Source organism: Mauremys reevesii, linkage group 11, assembly GCF_016161935.1.
Source record: "Mauremys reevesii isolate NIE-2019 linkage group 11, ASM1616193v1, whole genome shotgun sequence".
Lineage (NCBI taxonomy): Eukaryota > Metazoa > Chordata > Testudines > Geoemydidae > Mauremys > Mauremys reevesii.
Window position 1 is genome coordinate 70,762,166 of NC_052633.1, and position 22,883 is coordinate 70,785,048.

Below are 22,883 nucleotides of genomic sequence, written 5' to 3' on the forward strand. Positions count from 1 at the left end.
GACTTTGACAGGAGGGTTCAGCAATAGGTCAACAGCGGTTAGAGGAAAGGATGGGAGAATATTGATAGAAGAGAGAGAACAAATTAATCGATGGGCAGAGCATTTTAGAGAGACTCTAAATAGACGAAATCCTGAAGAGGTAGTTGAAATAGAGGAAACGAGTTTTCAGATGGAGGTAGAACAAGGGCCTATCACAGAGCGAGAGATAGAAGAGGCCATTAGACAGACAAAAGAAAATAGGGCACCAGGCGAAGATAGAATAACCGCAGAAATGCTAAAAGCCGACCTGAATATGAGTGCCGGGATTCTAGAGGAGCTATTCAACAAGGCATGGGAAGAAGAGAAAGTACCTGAAGCATGGAAGAAAGGTATCATTGTGAAATTACCAAAGAAGGGTGATTTGTCTTTGTGTGATAATTGGAGAGGTATAAACCTGTTATCAGTGCTCGGGAAGGTTTTCTACAGAGTCCTGTTACAGAGAATAAGACAAGCAGTAGAAGAGGTCCTGAGGGAAAAACAAACAGGATTTAGGAGTGGGAGAGGATGCGTTGATCAGATATTTGTATTACGTATGATAATGGAACAATCTCTTGAATGGAACTCGCCACTGTTCATTAACTACCTTGATTTCAAGAAGGCATTTGATAGCGTCCACCATCCATCTCTCTGGAATATCCTAAAAACATATGGATTCCCTCCGAAAGTTATTAACATCCTCAAAGATATGTATGCCGATAATAAGTGTTGTGTTCGTCATGAAGGACAGCGGAGCGAGTGGTTCCATGTGAGAACGGGAGTTAGACAAGGATGTGTTATTTCGCCCATCCTATTTCTTGTGGTTATAGACTGGGTGATGCGGAAAGCCACCGAAGATAGGCCAAGAGGGATCGCATGGGGACCCTCTGGTCATATTGAAGATTGTGACTTTGCGGATGACATCGCCCTGATTTCAAGCTCTCAGATGGACCTCCAAGAGAAGACTGATAGAGTAGGTAGAGCAGCAAGGTGTGTGGGACTTAATATCCACGCCGGTAAGAGCAAAACAATGAAAGTAAAAACAGCCAGCTCGACGACAACAGTAGTATGTGACGTAGAATTGGAGGAGGTGAACGATTTTAAATATCTTGGTAGTTACATATCGGCTGATGGTAATATTCAGAAGGAGCTATCTACCAGAATCGGTCTTGCAGAAACTGCATTCTATAGACTTCAGAACATTTGGAGGTCGGCCATCTTGCAAATTAAAACCAAGGTAGAGATCTACAGGTCGAACGTCCGCTCTGTGTTGCTTTATGCAGCGGAAACATGGAGGACCAACAAGAAGATAGAAAATCGGCTTCGGGGTTTTGAAGGAAGGTATCTTAGGCGAATTCTTAACATACACTGGCCGCAGCGTATCACCAATGTTGAAGTGAGCCGATTAACGGGCATTAACAACATAGTGGATGAAGCCAAACAACGAAGATGGAGATGGTTGGGGCATGTGTTGAGAATGGGTGCTGATAGACACCCTCAGATTGCCCTACGATGGACACCACAAGGAAGATGGAGGAGAGGTAGACCATTGGGGACGTGGCGAAGGACCATTGAAGAGGACATGAACAGCATGAGAATGAAGTGGGATGAAATTTGCTAAGGTATCATTTATTTTATTGCAGTCAACACCAATATGTGGGGGGGGGGGAGGAAGGGAGGGTAGAATGAAGGAAGAGGAAAAAAAGAGGAGATACAACTAACCTGAAAATTGAAAAGTTCAATGTTTGGAAAAAACATTGAGAGTTCCAGTGTTAATGACCACTTTTGCCAATTAAGCACTCATTTTGAAATCCTTAGATCGCCTGACACTTTACTTTCCAAGTCCTTGATTGTTCTGATTAACTTGTGTAATCTGCAACTTTCTCTGTCCCATGAGACCTCTAAAAAAGGGAGATCTTTCTGTACTTCATGGATAGTAAAACTCTCTTGGTGTTTTATTTTCAAGGGTTGGGCTTATCCACAGAATCTATGCCTGAAAGTTCCCCATCTCTGGACTGTTGAGCTCACTAGCCAGCAGGCTCCCTCCCTCTATTTTAGAACCAGAAGGTGTATGAATACTATACACTCAATTATATCTTTTAGTCCGTTAAAAGCTCAGGGATGGGAGCCAGGGGACCTATGTTGTGTTCCTGGTTTGGCCACAGACTTTTTTTGGCCTTGGGCCAGTCACTTTCTTCCCTTCAGCAGAGTAGTATTACTGACTTACCTCAGAGGGGGGGTTCTGAGTTTGAGTCATTAATGTTTAGAAAGTGGTCTAAGATCATTGGATGGAAAGTTCTGTTGGCACAATACTCAGCTTGTGTCCGTTGGCCCTGCTCCATTCACTTCAACAGAGCTACATCCATGTATGGCAGCTGAGGATGTAGCTCAGAATATATAATAATTAATATTGAATTGTTTTATTTGTGTGTGCGTGCTAATATTATGTATTTTTTTAAAGTATATCTGTACTCACTCTCTCATGTTACCTAGGAAGGTTGTGGAATCCCTGTCACTGGAAGTTTTAAGAAGAGGTTAGACAAACACCTGTTAGGGATGGTCTAGATATACCTAATGTTGCCTCAGTGCAGGGAGATGGAGTAGATGACCTCTTGAGGTCCCTACATTTCGATGAGTCTTTGTGTATATATATAGAGAGAACAAGCATAGGTTTAATTTTAAAAATACCTTGATTTGGATGTTTTCATATTTGTTTCTACATGATTCTTGCCTTGGGATTTTCTATTGCATTTATAGGATTAATTTAGGCACTTATTTAAGTGCCTCAAAGTAGAGAGAATCTGTGGAACTTTAGTACTGCACTGCTCCTTTTTTCTATTTTCCCCCTCCAACTGGAGCGGTGGGGGAAAGCAGTGACTGGTGCATGTGTGATGTCTTGTACTGACTGTGGGATATCATCCAGAGCCCATGAGGAGCTCAGTGAAAGCACCAGATTCATTTAATGCCAAATGCAACATCAAACACATGGATCTTCTTCAGTCTTTCCATTCAAGAAACTTTATTGTCGTTATTCTTTGATCATTCCCATCAAAGGGGCCAAATTCTGCCCTCCCATGTGTGTGCAGATCTCCCTTTGAAGTCAGAGGGAACCTCACATGTGCATTTTAGAGCAGGGTGTTTTACCCATAGATTGCTATTCCTCTTGTTCAGGCTATGCTTCCAATGACTCTATATTCCAGCTTGGTTTTCCTTTAAATTCGGAGGTTTCTTCCAAAGAAGGAAATTATGCCCGACTGGCACAACATTGTCAAAATCAACTGCCATGTGACGCCATGGTCCTGTGGTTATGGTGCAGGTCTGAGACTCAGGGAACCAGAGTTGGAGTCCTGTCTTTGCCACAGACTCCTCGTGAAATCATGGGCAAGTTTCTTAGTTTCTCGTTATCTGTAAAAATGGGGATAACCTTTCCTTTGTCTATTTGGATTGCAAACTCTTGGGGGCAGAGACTGTTACTATGTTTATGGACAGGGCCTAGCATAATGGGGCTGTGATCTCAGTTGAAACCTCTAGACGCTACTGCAATACAATAATGATAAGTAGACACTCTTGTAATACAAAAAGATAATGTAATTGGACCCAGGAATCTGGGACAATTGCGGAATTAGACATCCAATAATTTATCCGGCCCTTGATTAATTTTCATCATGGCTATTTCCTAATGTTGGCTTCGATGGCAATTAGGATAAATTAAACTTCTAATGAACACATAACTGCTGGACTAGAATGGGATTATGGTAATTCTTAGCATGGCGTTGTACAGAAATTGGTTTCAGAAGCTTTTAGAAGAGTTCGTTATCTGACCAAAAACGAGAGCGATGCAGCTGGTGCTAATTAAAGCAAATAGACTAAAGAATGCAAACAGTCTAATTTTGAATTTATTAAGAGCATTAAAGCCTATACAGACAATGCAACTTGCATTTTGAGCATTATTGGGGGAAGAAAAATGTGTCTTTAGAAAGTTGAAGGTCAGTTTTCATTTCCATTTGTCTTCTAAAGCATTTAAAGGAAAGCTGTTCTGTTAGAATATATGTGGCTAAGCATCAGACATGGACCTCTGGGAAACCTCAAATGACTAGTAATTAACTTTATTGCATGGGGTTAATTAATAAGAGGTAACTTAAATGGGCAGAAAATGTGTTCATCAGTTAACGATACAATTCTGTAAGTGATAATAATGATGCTAAAACAGTACTGTGCTTAGCACTTCACATCTTTTAAGTGCTGCACAAGCAGTAAGTTTTCTTTCCAACACCCCCTTGAGGTAGGTATTACTATCCCCATCTTACAGATGGCATAACTGAGATGTACAAGCCTCCACGGAAGCAGGGGATACAAGGAGCTTTTTGGTGCAGGGGCTAAGAAGGGGAAGGCGTGTGTCGCCAGAGGGAGGAAGCATGGCTAAGGTGGACAAATCTGCACCCTTGCAAGCCCAATGTGATCCACTGAAGTGGGAGTGAAACTTAAGGTAGCCTAATGGCTGCTCTAGCTTGTATTAGGGATTGTCCCATGGCCCCAGAGGACATAAGAGCCGAGACAAATTCTGCCCCATGAAGCTGGCCAGAGATTTGAAATGTCTTATCCATTAGATGACCCTGCCTTTCTAGGATGAAGTGGGGAGGGTGCAGATATATTTTTCAATTGAACTGTTGTTGATTTAAGGAATTTGCAGAAAAAAGACGTTAAAGAAGGGGAATAGACATTTGAGAGTCCTGTGTTCCGTTCCTGGAGATGCAGTTGACCTTGAGAAAGTCACTGTATCTCTCCATGTCTAAGCTTGCCTATCTGTAATAAGGATAGGGATGCTTGCTTCTCGTGGGTGCTGGGAGGGTTAATTAGCATTTCTACAGTGCCTTGGGATCTTTCTGCTAAATGGAGTTGTACAAATGCCAAGTAACATTGATGAGCTCTGTCAGCCACTACACAGGGTACATCTGTGAAGGGGACAGGACAGCAAGGGGCTGGATCTATGGCATTTGGGTAAAATTTTCAACAGTGCCTGAGTCCATGAAGAAAGTCAGTGGGACTAAGTCAGGTACTTTGACAGTGCTTCCTCTTTATTCTTCCTCTGGGGCATCCAGGGTTCCTGTCTCCTATAAGAGGCAGGAGTCTGCCTGCTATCACCAGTGGAACCTTGAGATTTGTATGGATCTCTGTTGAGGTTTATGGCCAGCGACCCAGAGGTCTTTTGCCTCTTCTCTGACTCCTAGTTCTCCACTTCCCCTCTAGCCCGTTGGCAGGGCAACTCCTGCAGGAATCCCGCTGTCAATAAACACTGGTTGCTACCCCTGAATATGCTTTCAGGGGTGGGGCATTCTGACTTAGAGAGGGGCAGCAGGTAAATTAATGGCAATAGTGTCCTTCACAGAGGTTAGGAGAATTGTGTCACAGAAAGCAGCTGTCTTCGCTGTTCCATCCTTTCCCTGCTCCCTACAAGAGCATGGACCCTGTTCTTTGGAGTCATCTTGCAGAGAGACTTCTGTGGAGGATAGCAACACTGCCCATTTCCACAGCCTTTCATATTCAACCTCTAAGATTTTCATCACTGCCATTAGCGCACACAGCAGGGAAGTGCATCTCATTATTATAAAAAATTACTGAGTTGCTTTTCATTTGGCCATCAGGAACTTTCCATAGGGCATATTATCTCAGACAGGAGACTCTCTGGATCAGATTCTCCCCTGCATCCAAACACAGGGCCGGATGTGTCAGGGAGAGGGTTGCAGCTCCTGGATCTTGCAGGCTGCTCTTTGCTAGCTCTAGCCTTGCTGGGAGTTGGAGCAGTCATGGGGTTGCTCTAAACTACTAAGAAAGGGATAGATAATATCATGATGCCACGACGTAAATCCCTGGTATGGTCACACTTTGGATGCTGCATGCAGTTCTCATCGCCCCATCTCAAAAAAAGCTGCATTAGAATTGGAAAAGGTACAGAGAAGGGCAACAAAAATGATTAGGGGTATAGAACAACTTCCATACGAGGAGAGATTAAAAAGACTGGGATTGTTCAGCTTAGACTTGCCTTTTCATTCTTCCCTTTTGTGTTTCACTCTAGTGCAACTCAAAATTCACATTGCACTCTTCATTGTAAGGTGACACCCTTGTGTGTCAGCGTGATGGTGGTTTTGCAGAAACCTTGCCTTGGACCTAGAACACAGGTTTGTTTTTTTTTCCTGTTCCCTAAAAGATGCTGTTCAGGCTCTCGGTGTTTGGATCAGCATGAGAATCAGGATCTAGATGGGCCTTGAACTCAAGTAGGGTTGATATAAACGTACAAAGCGGAGCAATTGTAGAGACAATCGCTGCATGTGTAACACCGACAGACCCCAGTCGTCGGCAGGGGGGATCGAACCTGGGTCCTCTGGAGTTTAGTGCATGAGCCTCTAGCACATGAGCTAAAAGCCCACTGTCTGTTAGCTAAGCCTTTAGAGCAGAATCATTTTATCTCTCTCTCTACGTGGTCTCGGTGCCACTAGATGGGACAGAGCACCACACCCAGACGGTGTGTGGGTTACACAAGCGTTTTGCATCTGGTACTTTTATGCTTAGTGACACCCTTGTTGAGGTATGAATATAAACAGTGATTTGTTTGTCAGAGCCCTAGAGGATGCAAGCTGTGCTCAGTTAAGTAACATCGGGGGATTGTTAGTAAATGATGACGCGAACCACAGAAAAAACACTGGCATGTGCCATCCCCACAGAGCAGCCGAGCATGCTCCCTCCTGCCCAGGGCTACAGCTGGTGTAAATTAGTGTAGCTCCACTGACTTCACTGCTGATTTACGCCAGCTGAGGATCTGTCCCGTGGAAAGGAACAAAGGCTGGGCGATTACATCACGGGAACAGATAAAGCAGTTGTAGTGCATGTGGAGTGGATGGATTGTCTTTCTTCTCCTTCTACATCACGGGGTATATCTTCGCTGCCGGATTGGCAGGCAGCAATCGATCCAGCAGGGGTCGATTTATCGTGTCTAGTCCCCGCGACCCCCGAGTGCTCTCCCATTGACTCCTGTACTCCCAGCTCGGCGAGAGGCGCAGGCAGAGTCGACGGGAGCAGCACCAGTCGACTCACCGTGGTGAAGACACCATGGTAAGTCAATCTAAATACATCAACTTCAGCTACATCATTCACGTAGCTGAAGTTGTGTAATTTAGATCGATCTTTCTCCTTCCCCACCCCACCCCCCCAGTGTAGACCAGGGCTAAGTGAATCAGTGTGTATAAACAGGTTACTGACTTAAAAAAAGGAACATACAACATCAAGGAGATTATCCAATATACGGTAGGAAATAAAGACATTGGGGCAAGCTCTGCTTTCAATTACGCTGGTGTAATTCCATCCAAGTCAACAAAGAGACTCTGGTTTTACACCGGTGTAATGGAGATTCTTACTTCACTTTAGGTTGGATTTGCCTCCCACGGTTTCTGCTTCTATTCAATTCCCTTGTTGCATACTGTTATACCTCTTTCTTCTTTTAATAATCACTTGGCAATAATGCTTTGGAGGAACACTAACTAAAATGAAGAAATGAGCAGAGATTACACAACTCATAAACACATTTTTTGTTCCTTTACTTTGAGGCTTATGTATTGTTTGTGCTTCCACAGTTGAAGTGCAGCTTAATTTGTATAGCTGCAAACCACATTAGACCAAAGGAGAAAGGCGGGGGCCGGGGGAGGAAAGCCTTCTCTTTTGAAAAAAGATCTTCTATAGCTTTTTCACCTGGTATTTGTTCTCCTTATCTGAGATCAGAATGAAAGTGGCATTTTGGTTTCTTAGGGACAGAAAACAAGCTGGGTATTTTGTTAGCAGTAAGGGCTTCTCTTTGAATGTATTGTGTGTGGTACAGGGTATTGGTTTTGAATGTTGTTGTTTCTTCGAGTGGATCACAGATCAGAAGAAGAAATAAGTATTTCAGCCATTGTGTGAAGTGATGCAGTCCCAGGACTCATTGGGGGAGGGAGAGAGAGAGAGAGAGAGAAAGAGAGAGTGTGTGTCTGTGTCTTTGTGGTGGTGGTGTGTGGGACGGGACACTTTCTTGCCTGTACTATCAATGCTGAAATGCTTAAAATTAATTGGCTTTTTTAACATCTCCAATTAGATGTTTGCCCAACTACTGCGAACATGGAGGAAAATGCTCCCAGTCCTGGACCACCTTTTACTGTGATTGTAGCGAAATGGGTTACATGGGAGCAACCTGCCATAACTGTAAGTAAACCAGTTAAGCATACTTGGATAAGGCTGGCCTGATAGAGATTGTGGTGCTAAAGCACAGAGGGAGTGCTTCGAGAAGTCATCTGTTATTACAGGAAGCAATAGGCTGTGCTCAGACAGGATTGCAAAGGGTCAGCAGTTAGACTAGAAACAGCAAAGGAATCCATTACACAAACACACAAGTCTCTTGACACACTTGAAGAAGAATTTCTGGAGATAAATCAAAAGTCAAAGGACTCTCTTTCGTTCTTCTTTATCGTATTTTCTCATCTCCTTCTTTTCAGCCGCCACCAAAGAATTGGGTTTCTTTTTCTAACTTGCTGTTTCTGTATTTTTCACATTTTACTGGTTCATCAAGATCTCTTGCTATAGAAAAAATGTGTGTGTGTATTTTTGAGGGACTGCTCATACCGTTGCTATGTAGCATGCTCATAATAGTGATGGGAACAGGTAGTGTGGTGAAGAGGGGGTGAAGTATGATGTCAGGTGTTCGGTACTTGTACCGATGGTAACATGGCTGTGGGCTGCAGAGGATATGTTCTGTTAAATATTTTTTTTATTGTATATGGTTTTGTAATATCATGTGTGGGGAGGCAACTTTAACTGTTTCACAACAAAGTTTTTACGTATTAATATAACTGTGTATGAATTATATCTGGTCAAAATTTATCAAATTACAATGTTCTGATGACATTTCAGAATTTAAAATATTGCAGCAGGATAGCTACGTAGCTGGTCAATTTTTTTTGTATTTTTATTACATTTCAAATTTTGGAGTAAAAAAGGAAACATTTTAAGAAAATATTCCTAATTTGTTTCTCTGTTTTTTGCCCAGGCCTAATGTCTATTCATTAATAGGCATACCAATAGGCATACCAATGCGCGCACACACACACACACACCCCTCTGTGTATGTCCACCAAGGGGCTTGAGGGATAAAGCTTTTTACCTCCCTCTGTTGGTGCCAGGGGGAGAAGATAGGCTGGGCCATGCTTCATTTGCATTTTTATTATCCACCACTCTGTCATGAAAATTTTGATTGTTTTGGTTAATTTTCCTTTAAGTTTTGAGTATAGAAGTAATTAATTCTATTTCACCTTATTGGGTAACAAGAGGGCAAAAGAACTGTACTAAATATTCCCTGGGTGAAAAGTCACTCTAACCAAAACCCAGTGTGCAGGGGTGTGGTCTTGGAGCATGAGAGCAGAGTAAAAGCCTTTTTTACTTTGTGGTGAGAGGTCTGATTCCAAGAACCAAGGGCTTTGTATTATGAGTTTTTTATGTAAATGCCAAACTAACCCATACCCAACATGATCAGTTTCTTGTGAAATAAGGGTGTGTCACGCAGGAGTGGTGGCAAGAGACCAATTTTTTGGCCTTAGTCACATAACATGGTCAAGGGTTACAAAAGGTTACAGCTTTGTCAAATGTGCAGTGATCCTTATTCCAGTAGGTACTGTTACCTCCTTAGACTCTCTCATCTTCCATTTGTGTATTTCTGTGGTTTTAAGGCTCAGAGCTATATTGTAGCTTTCAGAAAGTCAATCCTTTCTTGTCTATATTAGCCTTTCAGCAGAGCACTGAACATTTGGTATAAAAGATGATGAGAAATGTCTGAAGTGGCTAAGTTCTGGAGCTATCAATATGTCCAAACGCTTTGGGAGAAGATAATTAACAGAATTTAATTTAAGTCTTGATATTTGCTTTGGTACATGATGAATCTTGCACATGCCTTTCTATGCATCTTGCACATGCCTCAGTGGCCTTTCTAGCTGCTGGAGGATGACCCCTATAAGACTGGAAATGTCCTAGAGCTCTCGGTGCAATGCAAGCATAGCATAAGTGAGCCCCTGTGCCCCGAAAGGAGATTTTTAACAATAATGCATCTCAGGGTTGCCAACACTGAGGCACAAAAAAATGGGTCATCTCGCTGGCCCCCATACGCCACCAAGTACAACCCACATACCACCTGCCCAACCCACACCCAGTGCACTGTTTTCCCATCCCACTCCCAGAATATGGTACCAGCTCAGGGGGGTTCTCCTCTTTGGGCTGTCCTGGGCTTTGATCTTGCCAAGCAGAACATTGTGCCATCCAAATCCACCCCGCTTCCTGCCAGTAACTGAACAGAGGTGATGGGGTGTGCCATCCCCCAGCTCCCCCGTCCTGCTTGCTGTTCTTGAGATGTCCCACCCCAGTGACTCTCAGACGCTCCAGAGCCAGATTTGCCTCTGGGCAGATGCTGCCACCATGCAGCTCCCCCTGGGACAGCCACCAGGTGCTGAGGGATCGAGTGGGAGCATGACTGGCAAAACCCAGGACTTTTAGTGTCTCAGGACAGCCCTAAAAGAGGGATGATCCAGGGCAAACCAGGACAACTCTCACAGTTACTGCACAGAACACTTCTGATCTGAGATTCCTAAAGTGTTTCATATACAATGAGCCATATCCTCAGCTTCCGTGGAGCTACACTGTTTAAAACCAGCTGAGGGTCTGGCCCATTGTCCCATAAAACCTCTGGTAATGTAGAGAAGTACTATACCCATTTTACAGATTGGTCAAATGAGGCTTAGAGAGGGTCACTAATTTGCTTCTAGCAGTAAGTCAGGTAGAGTAGCATCCAGGAGTACTGAATGGCTAGTTTCCTGCACTAACCACTACATAGTGTTGTGACTATCCGCGCATTCTCAGGATAGATGCTTCCCAAAGTATTTGGCATTCCTGGTTCTTTCATCCTGTCCGTCAAGGAGACCCGCATGTGATCCTGGGTCTAGTGCAGGGTGCAGTAGCTTTGCAGCCCTGACCCAAACCTCAGTGGGGCAGGGACCTAACAGAATTGGTTGAAGTGACCTCCCCTTGCCAGAGGCTTGGTTTGAATTCTAGGGAAATTGTGTGATCCCTGAGAAGGGTGATCAGAGAGCAAGTAATGAAAAATAGGGACACAGTGGGGGGTGTGTGCAGAGGTGCTTATATTAGAAAAAGCCCCAAATATCGGGACTGTCCCTATAAAATCGGGACATCTAGTCACTCTATCCCTCCGGGTAATAAAAAGATCCCTTGTGATTGGCTATTAAGATGACATTGTGGTTAGATTAATTTTCAGCTGTCTGTGGAAATAACACATTCCTTATCAGATCAATAAATATGTATTTTTAAAAAGGACAATAAGCCATCTGTCATCCAGGCATATCGCTGCAGGTCTATATTAGTCCATCAGCAGCAGAGCTGTCAAAGCCAGTTTTCAGGAGTCGACATTTCAGTTTTTGGCATTTAACGTGACAATTGTTACCCTCACCCATAGAGCACAATCATTCCCATAATTTACTGCCTGCATTAATCCTTCTGCTGTTAAATCAAGGAGAGAAGGAACCTCCCCGATGCATATTGCTTCATTTGTTGTTGCTTACAAAGGATGTTTGATCAAACACCCATCATTCTGAGCCTATGAGAGCAAATCTTGTGATAAAATTGTGTGATGTGCCACATCTGCCATTAACTAAAGACTTGTTTAATCCACCACAAGGTCATCTGCTCTCACAGCACCCATTGTGGATAGTTTACCGGGTGAGGGATTTATGGTAGAGGACACATGGGGAGCTTCATGGTCTCCAGAGAAAGTGACAATTATCTTTTCTCAGAGCACGCTCAGCATCAACCTGGATTTGATTTACCACAAAGGCAATGGAGCCTTCGCATTCGTTTTTGTATCAGACACGGAACTTGTGCTGCGGCTATCACACCGTTATCTCAGTGTGGGCAGCCATAAACCATGACACACATTGTTGAGGACTGCAAAATGACTCAGCTTCCCAGAGGTCTTCATGCCTTGAACGTTGTTGATCAGAACACTGATGTTTGGCTTGACCGGATTGCATACACCAAGTAAATATAGAACAAATCTTTTGGGCCTGATGTATATAAGAACTGGGTAAAATAATGATCTTGAATCTTCATCCTGGGATCTCAAAGCACTTTAGTAAGAGTACTTAGCAGCACCCTTTTGTGGTAGGGCTAAATATTCAGGAGAATTGACTTTCCCAATGCCACTGCTGGACTTAATGGCAGAACTGGAAATAGAACCCAGGATTTTGATGTCCAGTTGACTGTTCCAATCATCAGACCCAACTTTCATCTTGTGATACAGTTTATTTTTTTCTATAAAGTCCTTTATTCAAAGGATCAGAAAGAACAGAGGCAATTAAATGAGCCAGAAAGGATCTCACCACACCAAACTCAACTAGCATTTTGCATGCATGCAAATTTGCCATGTGTCAATTACCATCTCATCCAGCCACTGTTTGGTAATACCTGTGCATTCCATTAAAAGCAAGGTTTAATATTCTCTACATTTCCTTAATCCTTTTATCTGCTACAAGACAATAAGTGATTCTGAGTTGCTTCTGCCTGATTTTAGTAAAATCAGTCATGCAATCAGAGACCAGCAATACTATTTGATATGTAGAATCATAGAATATCAGGGTTAGAAGGGACCTCAGGAGGTCATCTAGTCCAATCCCCTGCTCAAAGCAAGACCAATCCCCAAGTAAATCATTCCAACCAGGGCTTTGTCCAGCCTGACCTTAAAAACCTCTAAGGAAGGGGATTCTATCACCTCCCTAGGTAACCCATATCAGTACTTCACTACTCTCTGAGTGAAAAAGTTTTTCCTAATATCCAACCTAAACTTCCCCCACTGCAACTTGAGACCATTACTCCTTGTTCTGTCATCAGGTACCACTGAGAACAGTCTAGATCCATCCTCTTTGGAACCCCCTTTCAGGTAGTTGAAAGCAGCTATCAAATCCCCCCTCATTCTTATCTTCTGCAGACTAAACAATCCCAGTTCCCTCAGCCTCTCCTCATAAGTTGTGTGCTCCAGCCCCCTAATCATTTTTGTTGCCCTCCGCTGGACTCTTTCCAATTTTTCCACATCCTTCAATCTAGCCAGCTTTCTATCCACCTTATAATCCATTCATCCAGCCCATACTACTTTAACTTGATGGCAAGAATACTGTAGGAGACTGTATCAAAAGCTTTGCTAAAGGCAAGGAATAACATGTCCACTGCTTTCCCCTCATCCACAGAGCCAGTTATCTTGTCATAGGAGGTAATTAGGTTAGTCAGGCATGACTTGGCCTTGGTGAATCCATGTTGACTGTTCCTGATCACTTTCCTCTTCTCTAAGTGCTTCAGAATTGATTCCTTGAGGACATATTTGACCAATCCGAAGTAATCTACGCAGCTCTTATTTTCAATATAAACTACTGAATATTTGCAATGAACTGTTTGTGATCAGTTCCCAAAGGAATTATAAATACATTGGGAAATAACTCTTGGGAATTATTTGTTGGCAGCTCTAAAAAGATGTTGTATCTCATAAGGCAAACTTTGAGTGCTGATCAGGAGCCAGTGCTTGTGGTTCATATTGGGATCAATGATTTAAGGAAACTTTTCGCTAGGTCTACTAGAAAAATGGCCAAAGTCCAGAATCTCTACAGTAGCTTTTTCTGCAATTAGTTCAGTTCAACATGCAGGGTGAGCTAAGCAAGGGAAACATCAGTATCTTCACATGTGGACGAGAAGAGAGTGCAAAGAAGAGGACTTCACGCATACTAATCACAGGGGGGAACACTTGGGAAAGGAAGAGTCTATAAAGAAGGGGTGGACTCCCCTTTAATCAAAATGGAACTAGGCTGCTGGCACAGAAAATGAACACGGTTGGGGAATTATTTCAACTAGGAGTTTGGAGAAAAGCTGGCAGGTGCTTAGGCCAGAGAAAGCCAGCTGCTGGGGATGTCAGTAATGAAAGGGTATCTCTGTGTTCAGCAAAAGATAATACAGAAATTGCAGTTGAACTGAGGGAGGGGGCACGATGAGGTTGGAAGTAAATGTCAGTAAACTTGCAGATTGAGGCTATCCCTATGCTGCAGTCGGAGGTGTGATTGACGCTCATGTAGGTATCTATACCCCTGCTAGCTTTAATCTAGCTAGCGCAGCTTAAAACATAAGGAAACACATGGCGGTGTGAGCTTCAGAGGCAGATGTCCAAGCTTACACAGAGCCCTGGGTAAGGGCTCACGTTGCAGGCTGGAAGTGGAAGCTAGACACATTCAGACTGGAAATAAGACATACGCTTTTTAACAGGGAGGATAATTAATTATTGGAACAATTTCCCAAGGGTTGTGGTGGATTCTCCATCACTGACCAATTTTAAATCAAGATTGGATATTTTTCAGAAAGATCTGCTTTAGGTTTAAATTTGGGTTACTTTCATGACCTGTGTTAAACAGGAGGTCAGAGTACAGTATCACAATGGTCCCTTCTGGCCTTGAACTCTTTTTATGAATATGTGTGTTTCACGGAGAGTTAGGAAGGGGCTGGGGAATGCACCATTTTGACCTGTCAGTGATGTGCGCATTAAGAACTCCAACAGGACAGCTCACCCTATCCCCAAGAAGCTAATCAGAAAAGAACCGGATAGTACTTAGGGAATCGTGTCCCTCACGGGGTGAGGATTGTAACTCTCAAGCGATGTCAGTTTAAGTAATTACATTTGGGAACATTTTAAATGCCTCAGTGAAACACTGCAGCATCCGTTAAAAACTGCCTTAATGAGCACAGCCCTTCGCTGAGAAGTGACTGCAAAAGTGGAGTGACAGAGTTCTGTGTATAACATCTAGCTCCCTCTCCCATAGATCTCACAGAGCTAATGGAAGAAAAAAAAATAAACGCTGATTTATTACAAATGTGATCAAATATGATGTTGAGATCCTCAATGGCTGTAAATTAGTCCACTGCCGCTGAAGCCAGTGGAGATGCTGAGGAGGATCTAGCCTTGGATCAGAAATGGCCAAAAAAACGGGGATGGTCAAAAATGAAAAACTGGTTTTGCAAAAAAATAAATCCAGTTTTGAATTGTTTTTATGTGGAATTGAAAAAATGTTTCACAACTGTGTTTTTCAGTTTTAAAGAATATTTATTTCATCAAACTGGCTTTTGAATATTTTTATTAAAAGCCAAATTAAATATCTATAAAATCACTTTGATAAAATTGTGGATCGCATTTTGATTAATTTCAAAATAAAAATCATTTTTTTCACAAAAATTGAACATTTAGAAAATGTCGACAATCTTTAACCAAAAATATTTTTTCATAAAATGGCGATGAGACAAATTGTTTTGAAATATTTTGACCAGTTCTATTCTCAGTAAATTCTGAATAGCACTGCTCTGTTTAGTAAAAGTGTCATTAGTGCAAACAGTGTCAACATTAACATGTCAACATTTGATAACATGTTATGATAGTTATTATAGCTATTTTCTATTCTTGGTACAGACTCATTGCATGACTAAATCTTGGGAAGTGGAGACTTTAAGGACCACTACAGTAATCCCTTTACACTGATCCCAAAATGGTTGAGTCTCAAATCAGTGAAGTTTGGTTGGTCAGCAGGAACCATAAAATAGCACATAAATATTTGTTTACTTTACTTGGAGAAGACTCTCGGGGGCCTTGTTCTGTCCAGTTGATGCTTAGGTTACATCTATACTACCCACTGGATCGGCGGGTAGTGTTTGATGTATTGGGGATCGATTTATCGTGTCTCGTCTGGACATGATAAATCAATCCTCAAATTGACGTCCGTACTCCACCTCGGCAGGAGGAGTAAGCATAGTCGACGGGGGAGCAGTGGCAGTCGACTTGCCGCTGTGAGGACGGCCAGGTAAGTCGAACTAAGATACTTTGACTTCAGCTACGCCAATAGCGTAGCTGAAGTTGTGTATCTTAGGGTACGTCCATACTACCCGCCCGGGTCGGCGGGTAGCGATCGACTTCTCGGAATTCGATATATCGCGTCTCATCTAGACGTGATATATCGAACTCCGAACTCGCTCCCGTCGACTCCGGAACTCCACTACCGCGAACGGCGGTGGCGGAGTCGACGGGGGAGCCGCGGACTTCGATCCCGCGCCGTCAGGACGGGTAAGTAGTTCGAACTAAGGTAGTTCGAGTTCAGCTATGCTATTCGCGTAGCTGAACTTGTGTACCTTAGTTCGAATCCCCCGTAGTGTAGACCAGGCCTGAATCTGTTGTTCACTTTCACGAGGCTTTTCTGACTATAAATAGAATGAGAACCGAGAGCTTTCCCTTTTCTCTTGTCCATGCAGACGTTCTCAGCTTAGTAAAAAGCAACAGAGAGTCCTGTGGCACCTTTAAGACTAACAGATGTATTGGAGCATAAGCTTTCGTGGGTGAATACCCACTTCGTCAGACGCACGAAAGCTTATGCTCTAATACATCTGTTAGTCTTAAAGGAGCCACAGGACTCTCTGTTGCTTTTTACAGGTCCAGACTAACACGGCTACTCCTCTGATACTCAGATTAGTGTAACCTAAAGCATGAAGGCTCTGGTTAGCAAAATGGAATTTCAACATTTTAGTTTGAAACAAGCAATAAATGCAGACTACAGAAAATGTGAAGCAGACATCAGCATGGATAGGGCACAAGAAAATGTGTCCAGGTGACTTGCAAATGGTGACAAAAAATAGGGGGTTGTGCCCTTTTCTTGCACCGTTTTGATATATAATGCATCAAACACCTTTCTCAAGCCTAAGAAAAGAACTAGCCTCCTTTTGCACACTTCTTCCTACCCATATCAACCAATAAGTATCCCCATTATAGATGCAGGAACCCTTCTTCCTCCCTTTCTCTCAATTTTCCCTCTGTCACAGAGCTGTCATCACTGTGGCCTTTTTGCCTTCCTGCTATGTCCTGATCGCTGATCCAAGCACGTCATAGGTGCTTACCTATGCAATTATCTCTACCGTGACAGCACCATACATTAACACACAGTCGCTACCCAGGCTCTGTAATGTCATCTTTTCAACTAAAATCGTGCAGATGGTGTTACAGAGCTAAATAGACACAAAATTTGATTACCCAGAGTCTTATATATTTAAATCCCAGGTTACCTTTTCCCTGTGGCGATCATAAATTTTATAAAACCCAATATCAATGGAAACATTTGTGATTAATTTTTAAAATTCCATTTGAAACATTCAAATAAAATAGAGACACATTTCTCATCGGGGCTTGAAATCTAAACACTGAAGCATCGTGCTACTGTGCGAAGATCTTGAGAATGACAAGGAATCAAACAGAAACTGACTAGTGTATTTTTATCATTCGGGATGAGAGAGATGGGGGAAAAAAAGAATGTGGCCTAAACAGTGAAAAGCAAAACAATTTTTTAAAATGATTTCAGTTATTTCTTTTTTTAACACGTTTCTAAATGTGTCTGTTTATTCGGCAAATACTATTCAACCAGTTCTAGTTTCTTGTGACAATGGTAAGAAAATGTGTCTGAAAAATATTTGATTTGTGTGTCCCTTTAGACAGTGTTCCATACCAGTGTCAGCTGCCTCTTGTCCCGTGACCATAAGAACATAGGAATTGCTCATACTACATCAAACCCACAGTTCATCTAGTCCATTGTGCTCCAACATTATGCCAGTTGTGTCACAGAAAGGTGTGTACAACTCTGCAGTAGGTTGCTATAGACCGCACACATAAATAGCTTCCTCCTAGCCCTGATAGTTAGAGGCTGTCTTATTCCCTGAAGCTTGATGATTTATATCTCTTCCCAAACTCTTGCTAATTATTTACTATTGTAATTCTGTTATAGCCATGGGGAAGATATGCTAGGACAGATTCTCATCAGGTATAAATCAGCATAGGTCCATTGAAACCAATATGGCTGGACTGATTCATGCCAGCTGAGAATCTGGCCCACTGCCTGCCTCTTTAGGCCATGGTTATCAACTACCATGGTTGCAAAAGTGTCATGTAGTGGTGAACGGATCCACATTAATAATGGCTGGGTCTTCGTGTTGTTCCTTGTTAATTCAGAGAGAAGGTGTCTGGTCCCTGGGCAATGTGACATTTGGGGGTGGAGGGAAAGACCCAGTGATGAAGAGTGGTTTTCTAGAAGAACCAGTCCACTGCCAACATGCAATATTTTATGTCTGTGCTCCTTGCACCATCCTTTGTACTAAATAAATAAAAAAGCAAGGGATGTAATCAACGAGTTCCCTAATGAGCCAAGATGAATTGTTCTGTATCGATGATGACAGCAAATTCACTAAATGAATTGCAATTTGGGAACCTTATGAATTCATCAAAGCATGACTGCTTGGCTGGCTACTTAATCGCCTGTTATGATCTTCCCCCTCCCCCCCCCCCTCATCCTGGTTGCCTTTGTCAGCAGTATCTGTAATTGAAAAGCTCCCTGTAGCCTTTAAGACTGTGAATACATGAGGAACAGGTTGTGGTTGTTGGGTTTTTTTAAATTTAATATATACATATGTATTGCTAGAGACTGGCAATTGCAGCTTTTGTAGGCACTCACAATTTACTATGCATCAGACAAAAAAAAACACCTCAGGAAGAGACTAGCTGAGCTGTGTTTAATGCAGAATGAATATTAATTAGGGACTCAATCCGGTAACTGTCACAGTCAGGGCATGTTTGACTCCCACCAATATACTGCCTGGAAAGATGATACCCCAGACGGTAGCTTCATTGGACCTTGCAAGGAGTGAAGTCTAAGGGCAGGCCCAATGAGAGATTTCAAAAAAAAAAATATCCTTGTACCATGAAAAGTGGTGTGGGTGATTCATGTGGTTGCTCCGAGGATGTGAGGACTAGAACTCAGGTCTGCATAGCCAGGGATGGCTGATGTTTGCACAGTGCCACTAGGAGACCATACAGCGCCCCACCTAGGGAGTACTGTGGAAAATACAAAGTACCGTCCAAGGATTCCTCCTGTCCTCAGGGCTATTAACACAGGAAACAGTACTCCTAGAGGCTATAATCCAGGATCATCGAGAAATGCTACATTTCAGTGTGATCCATTCTCCACACTTCTCTGCATCACCTGGCTGGAGCAGCATGACCCTTACATCTCCTGGAAAGAAAAGAGGATCAACTTCCCTTCTGAATACTGCCGAAGGGTCTGCCTGGATGCAGCCAGCTTCAATTCTTTGGTCCTGGGATCCTGCAGCTGATCAGAAGGGAGAACACCTGTGGAAGAACTCTAGATGGTGGTGGTTAGCCAGAAGGAGTCACTTCCAAGTCTGATTCCCCATCTCCATGAAAAGTATTGGGATTATGTGGACATTTCTGAAAAGAAAAATGCAGAGATGCTACCTCCACACTGGGACTATGGCTGCCCCATAGGCCTACAACCCAGAGTGATGGTCCCTTGTGGATGGATATATGCACAGTCTGAGACAGAACAGGCAGCTCTTCATGTGTACATCGAAGAAAAACCTGTCCAAGGGCTTCATTCAGCATTCCACCTCCCTAGCAGGGGCTCCGGTCTTTTTTCTTAAGAAAAAGTATAGAATGCTATGCCTTTGCGTAGACTGTTGGGGCCCTAAAGCAGCTGATGGTCTGAAACCCTGTCCTTAATCTCAGAGTTACTAGATGGCTTGTAGTCTGCCAGAATTTTCACCAAAATGGACCTCCGGAGCACTTACAACCTAGTGCACCTCAGGGCAGGAAATGAATGGAAGACTGCCTTTCGACCCAGGTATGGGCACATTGAATATTTAGTAATGCCATTCAGGCTGACCAATGCTCCCACAACCTTTCAACACTTCATGAACAATGTATTTAGAGATATCCTGGACCAGTAAGTAGTCCTCTATCTCGATGACATACCTGTGTTTTCAGATAATCCTGAACAGCACTGTTAACACATTCACTCCATCCTGGAGAGACTACAGAAGTATGGCCTCTTTGTGAAATTGGAAAAATATACCTTTGACCAGTCCTCCACAGAATTCTTGGGTTACATCCTTTTCCCAGAGGGCATCAAGATGGACCCCCAGAAGATAGAGGCCATCGGTGGCTGGGCAGCACCCAAGTCCTCCTAGGAGTTACAGAGCTTCCTGACTGTCTCAGATTTTTACTGACAATTAATTCTAGGCTTCTCAGGGAAAATAGCCCACACAAAGCCATTATATTTGTTTGGACTTGCAAAGCTCACCATCTTTTCAATCAGTTCAAGGCTGCTTTCGCCAGGGCTCCCATTCTGGCACACCTGGACTCTGCTCAGGCATTCTAGCAGAAGCCAATGCCTCCAGTGTAGCCATTGGGTCCATACTCTCTGAGGCATGGTCCTCAGTAGATGTTGCACCCCTGTGCCTAGTACTCCCAAAACCTCACCACTGCCAAATGGAATTATGAGATATTAGATAAGAAAATACTTGCAATTAAATCAGCCTTTAAAGAGTGGTGTCATAACCTCAAGAGATCCCGCCACCCAGGGCAAGTCTTTGATGACCATAAGAACCCTGAATATCTGTGGAATGCTCAAGCCTTGAGTCAAAGACAACTCAGGTGGACATTATCCTTCTCTCAATTGAATGTTGTCATCACCTATTTCCCAGGAACCAGAAATAGGAAAACAGACACCCTATTCTGAAAGAGGGCATACTATCAAGAGGTCAATGACCCTAACCAAGAATGACCCTATCTTCTAATAGCTCACAACTTCCTTAGTGCCAAGATTAACCAAGACCACCTTGATCTTATCTGATCTGCTTCGAAGGATGACCCATTTACTTAGCCTGAGTAAGCGAGAGCCAGAATCAAAATGCAATGCTCCATACAGGATGGGATCATCTGCCTTGATGGGTGCATATCCACTCCAGCCCCATCCTTCCCCCACAGCTAGAAGAGCTCCTTCTCTGCCATGACACTCCTTTGGCAGGACAACTTGGACATCTGAAGATTTCTGCATGGCTTCCCCTTTCTTCTGGTGGCCCTGTACATGAGCCAAAGTCCAGGACTAGGATAACTCTTGTGACCAGTGTGCTCATTCCAAGATGCCCTGTCCTAAGCCCCTCAGTGCTCTAGTACCCCTGAAGACCCAGCCTAGACACTGGGTCTCAATCACCAGGGACTTCATAGTGGAACTCCCTGACTGTGTTGGTCGCACAATGGTCTTTACTGTTGTAGACCAAGTGACGAAAATTGTGCACATCATCCCCTGTAATAAGCTGTCCCCTGCTGAAACCATGCTGCGACTCCTAGTGGTTCATTTGTCTGACTTCATGGGCTTCCAAACATATCACCTTGAACCAAGGCCTCCAGTTTGTCTCATGCTTTTGCTGCGAAGTGGCCCTGCTAATGGACATTTCTACTTTTACCTCCTCTATGTACCATCCGCAGACAGATGGGCGGATGGAGAGGGTGAACCAAGTGTTAGAGCAATACCTATGGTGCTTTGTCAGTTACCATGAAGATAACCAGTTATCCCTCCTTCCTTATGCCAAGTTCTCATACAACACTGACCATGCCTCCATAGGGCAGAGTCCCTTATTTGAAAACTGTGGTTTTTCAGCTGGCCTTGCTAGCCGCCTCTCCAAACCCAGCAACTGCTGACTGGATCCAACAAATTCACCATATGCCGGAGGAGCTTAAGGACCACCTAGAAGGCGCAAAAACAGACAACAAGTAAGATGCAGACTGTCAATACCAGGAATGCCCAGCTAACATTGGTCAAATTGTCTGGCTTGCTGCAAAACTCCTCCATACAAACAGGCCATCCCAGTTCCGTGGGCCCTTCCAGATTTGTCAGCAAATCAACCCCATCACATTCAAACTGCAGCTCTCTCAAACTCTTAGGGTACATCCTGTTTTCAAGATATCCCTCCTGAAGCCTTTCCCAGAGGATCCCTTTCCTGGTGAGTCCCAACAGCCGCCCCCACCAGTCCAGGTCCAAGGGAATGAGGAATATATAGTCCACGCTATCCTGGACTCTAAACTATAGAGGGGAAGACTGTACTATCTCATTGATTGAGAGGGCTAGGATCCTAAAGGATGCTCCTTGGAACCCGTTGCCCATGCTCATGCCTCTGACCCAGTAAAAGGATTTCATCAAGACCCCTCGGATAAATGAGGCCCAGCAACCACTCAGTGAAAGAGCACCCCTGAAGATGGTGGATAATATGAGGCTGCGGGAACTAGAACCTACATCTGCAAAGTCTGGGATGTCTGATATTCCCACGGTGCCACTGGGAAGCCAGACAAGACTGTACCTAGGGAGCACAGTGGAGAATAGTCATTGCAGGAAGTACCGCCCAATAGAACCAGAGTGACAGCACCCTGCCTCCCTCTGATTGGCCAACAACACTATTTAGCCCTGGAAGGTTCCCCAGGAAGTTGTCTGGGCAATGACACAGACTTTGGGCCGCTTGTGACTCCGGAGCTCACCTTGTGTTCTGGTCTCTGATCCCAGCCTGACCCTGACTCTGGACTCCTGACTCCAGTTTGGTGCTGTCTCTGGTCTCAGGTCTCTGATTCTGACCCTGATTCCAGCCTGGTACTACCTCTGATCTCCAGTCCCCAACCCAGCCTGACTTTTACCTTGACTTGCTTACTGAACCCAGTTCTAGCGATTCCTCCAACCCTCCCCTCAGACTACTGCCCATGATGTTTGGACCCCACCTAGCTAGATCAGACCCCCTACACTCCAATCCCCTACTGTGGCACACTTTTCTCTGAGTCACCCTGGGACCATGCCCCGAGCACTATGCTGCTGAGGAGCTGCTTTCTTAGTAGACAT

General features: G+C 43.6%; 1 protein-coding gene across 7 annotated transcripts in view; it reads left to right on the forward strand.

Moving 5' to 3' along the window:
- Positions 1-22,883, forward strand: part of CNTNAP5 (contactin associated protein family member 5) — a 397,960-nt gene that overhangs the window by 236,066 nt on the left and 139,011 nt on the right. For all 7 annotated transcript variants that reach the window (XM_039494759.1, XM_039494757.1, XM_039494760.1 and 4 more), the window contains one exon: positions 8,135-8,241. In XM_039494759.1, the coding sequence (XP_039350693.1) occupies positions 8,135-8,241 (107 nt within the window). The remainder of the gene's footprint in view (positions 1-8,134; positions 8,242-22,883) is intronic.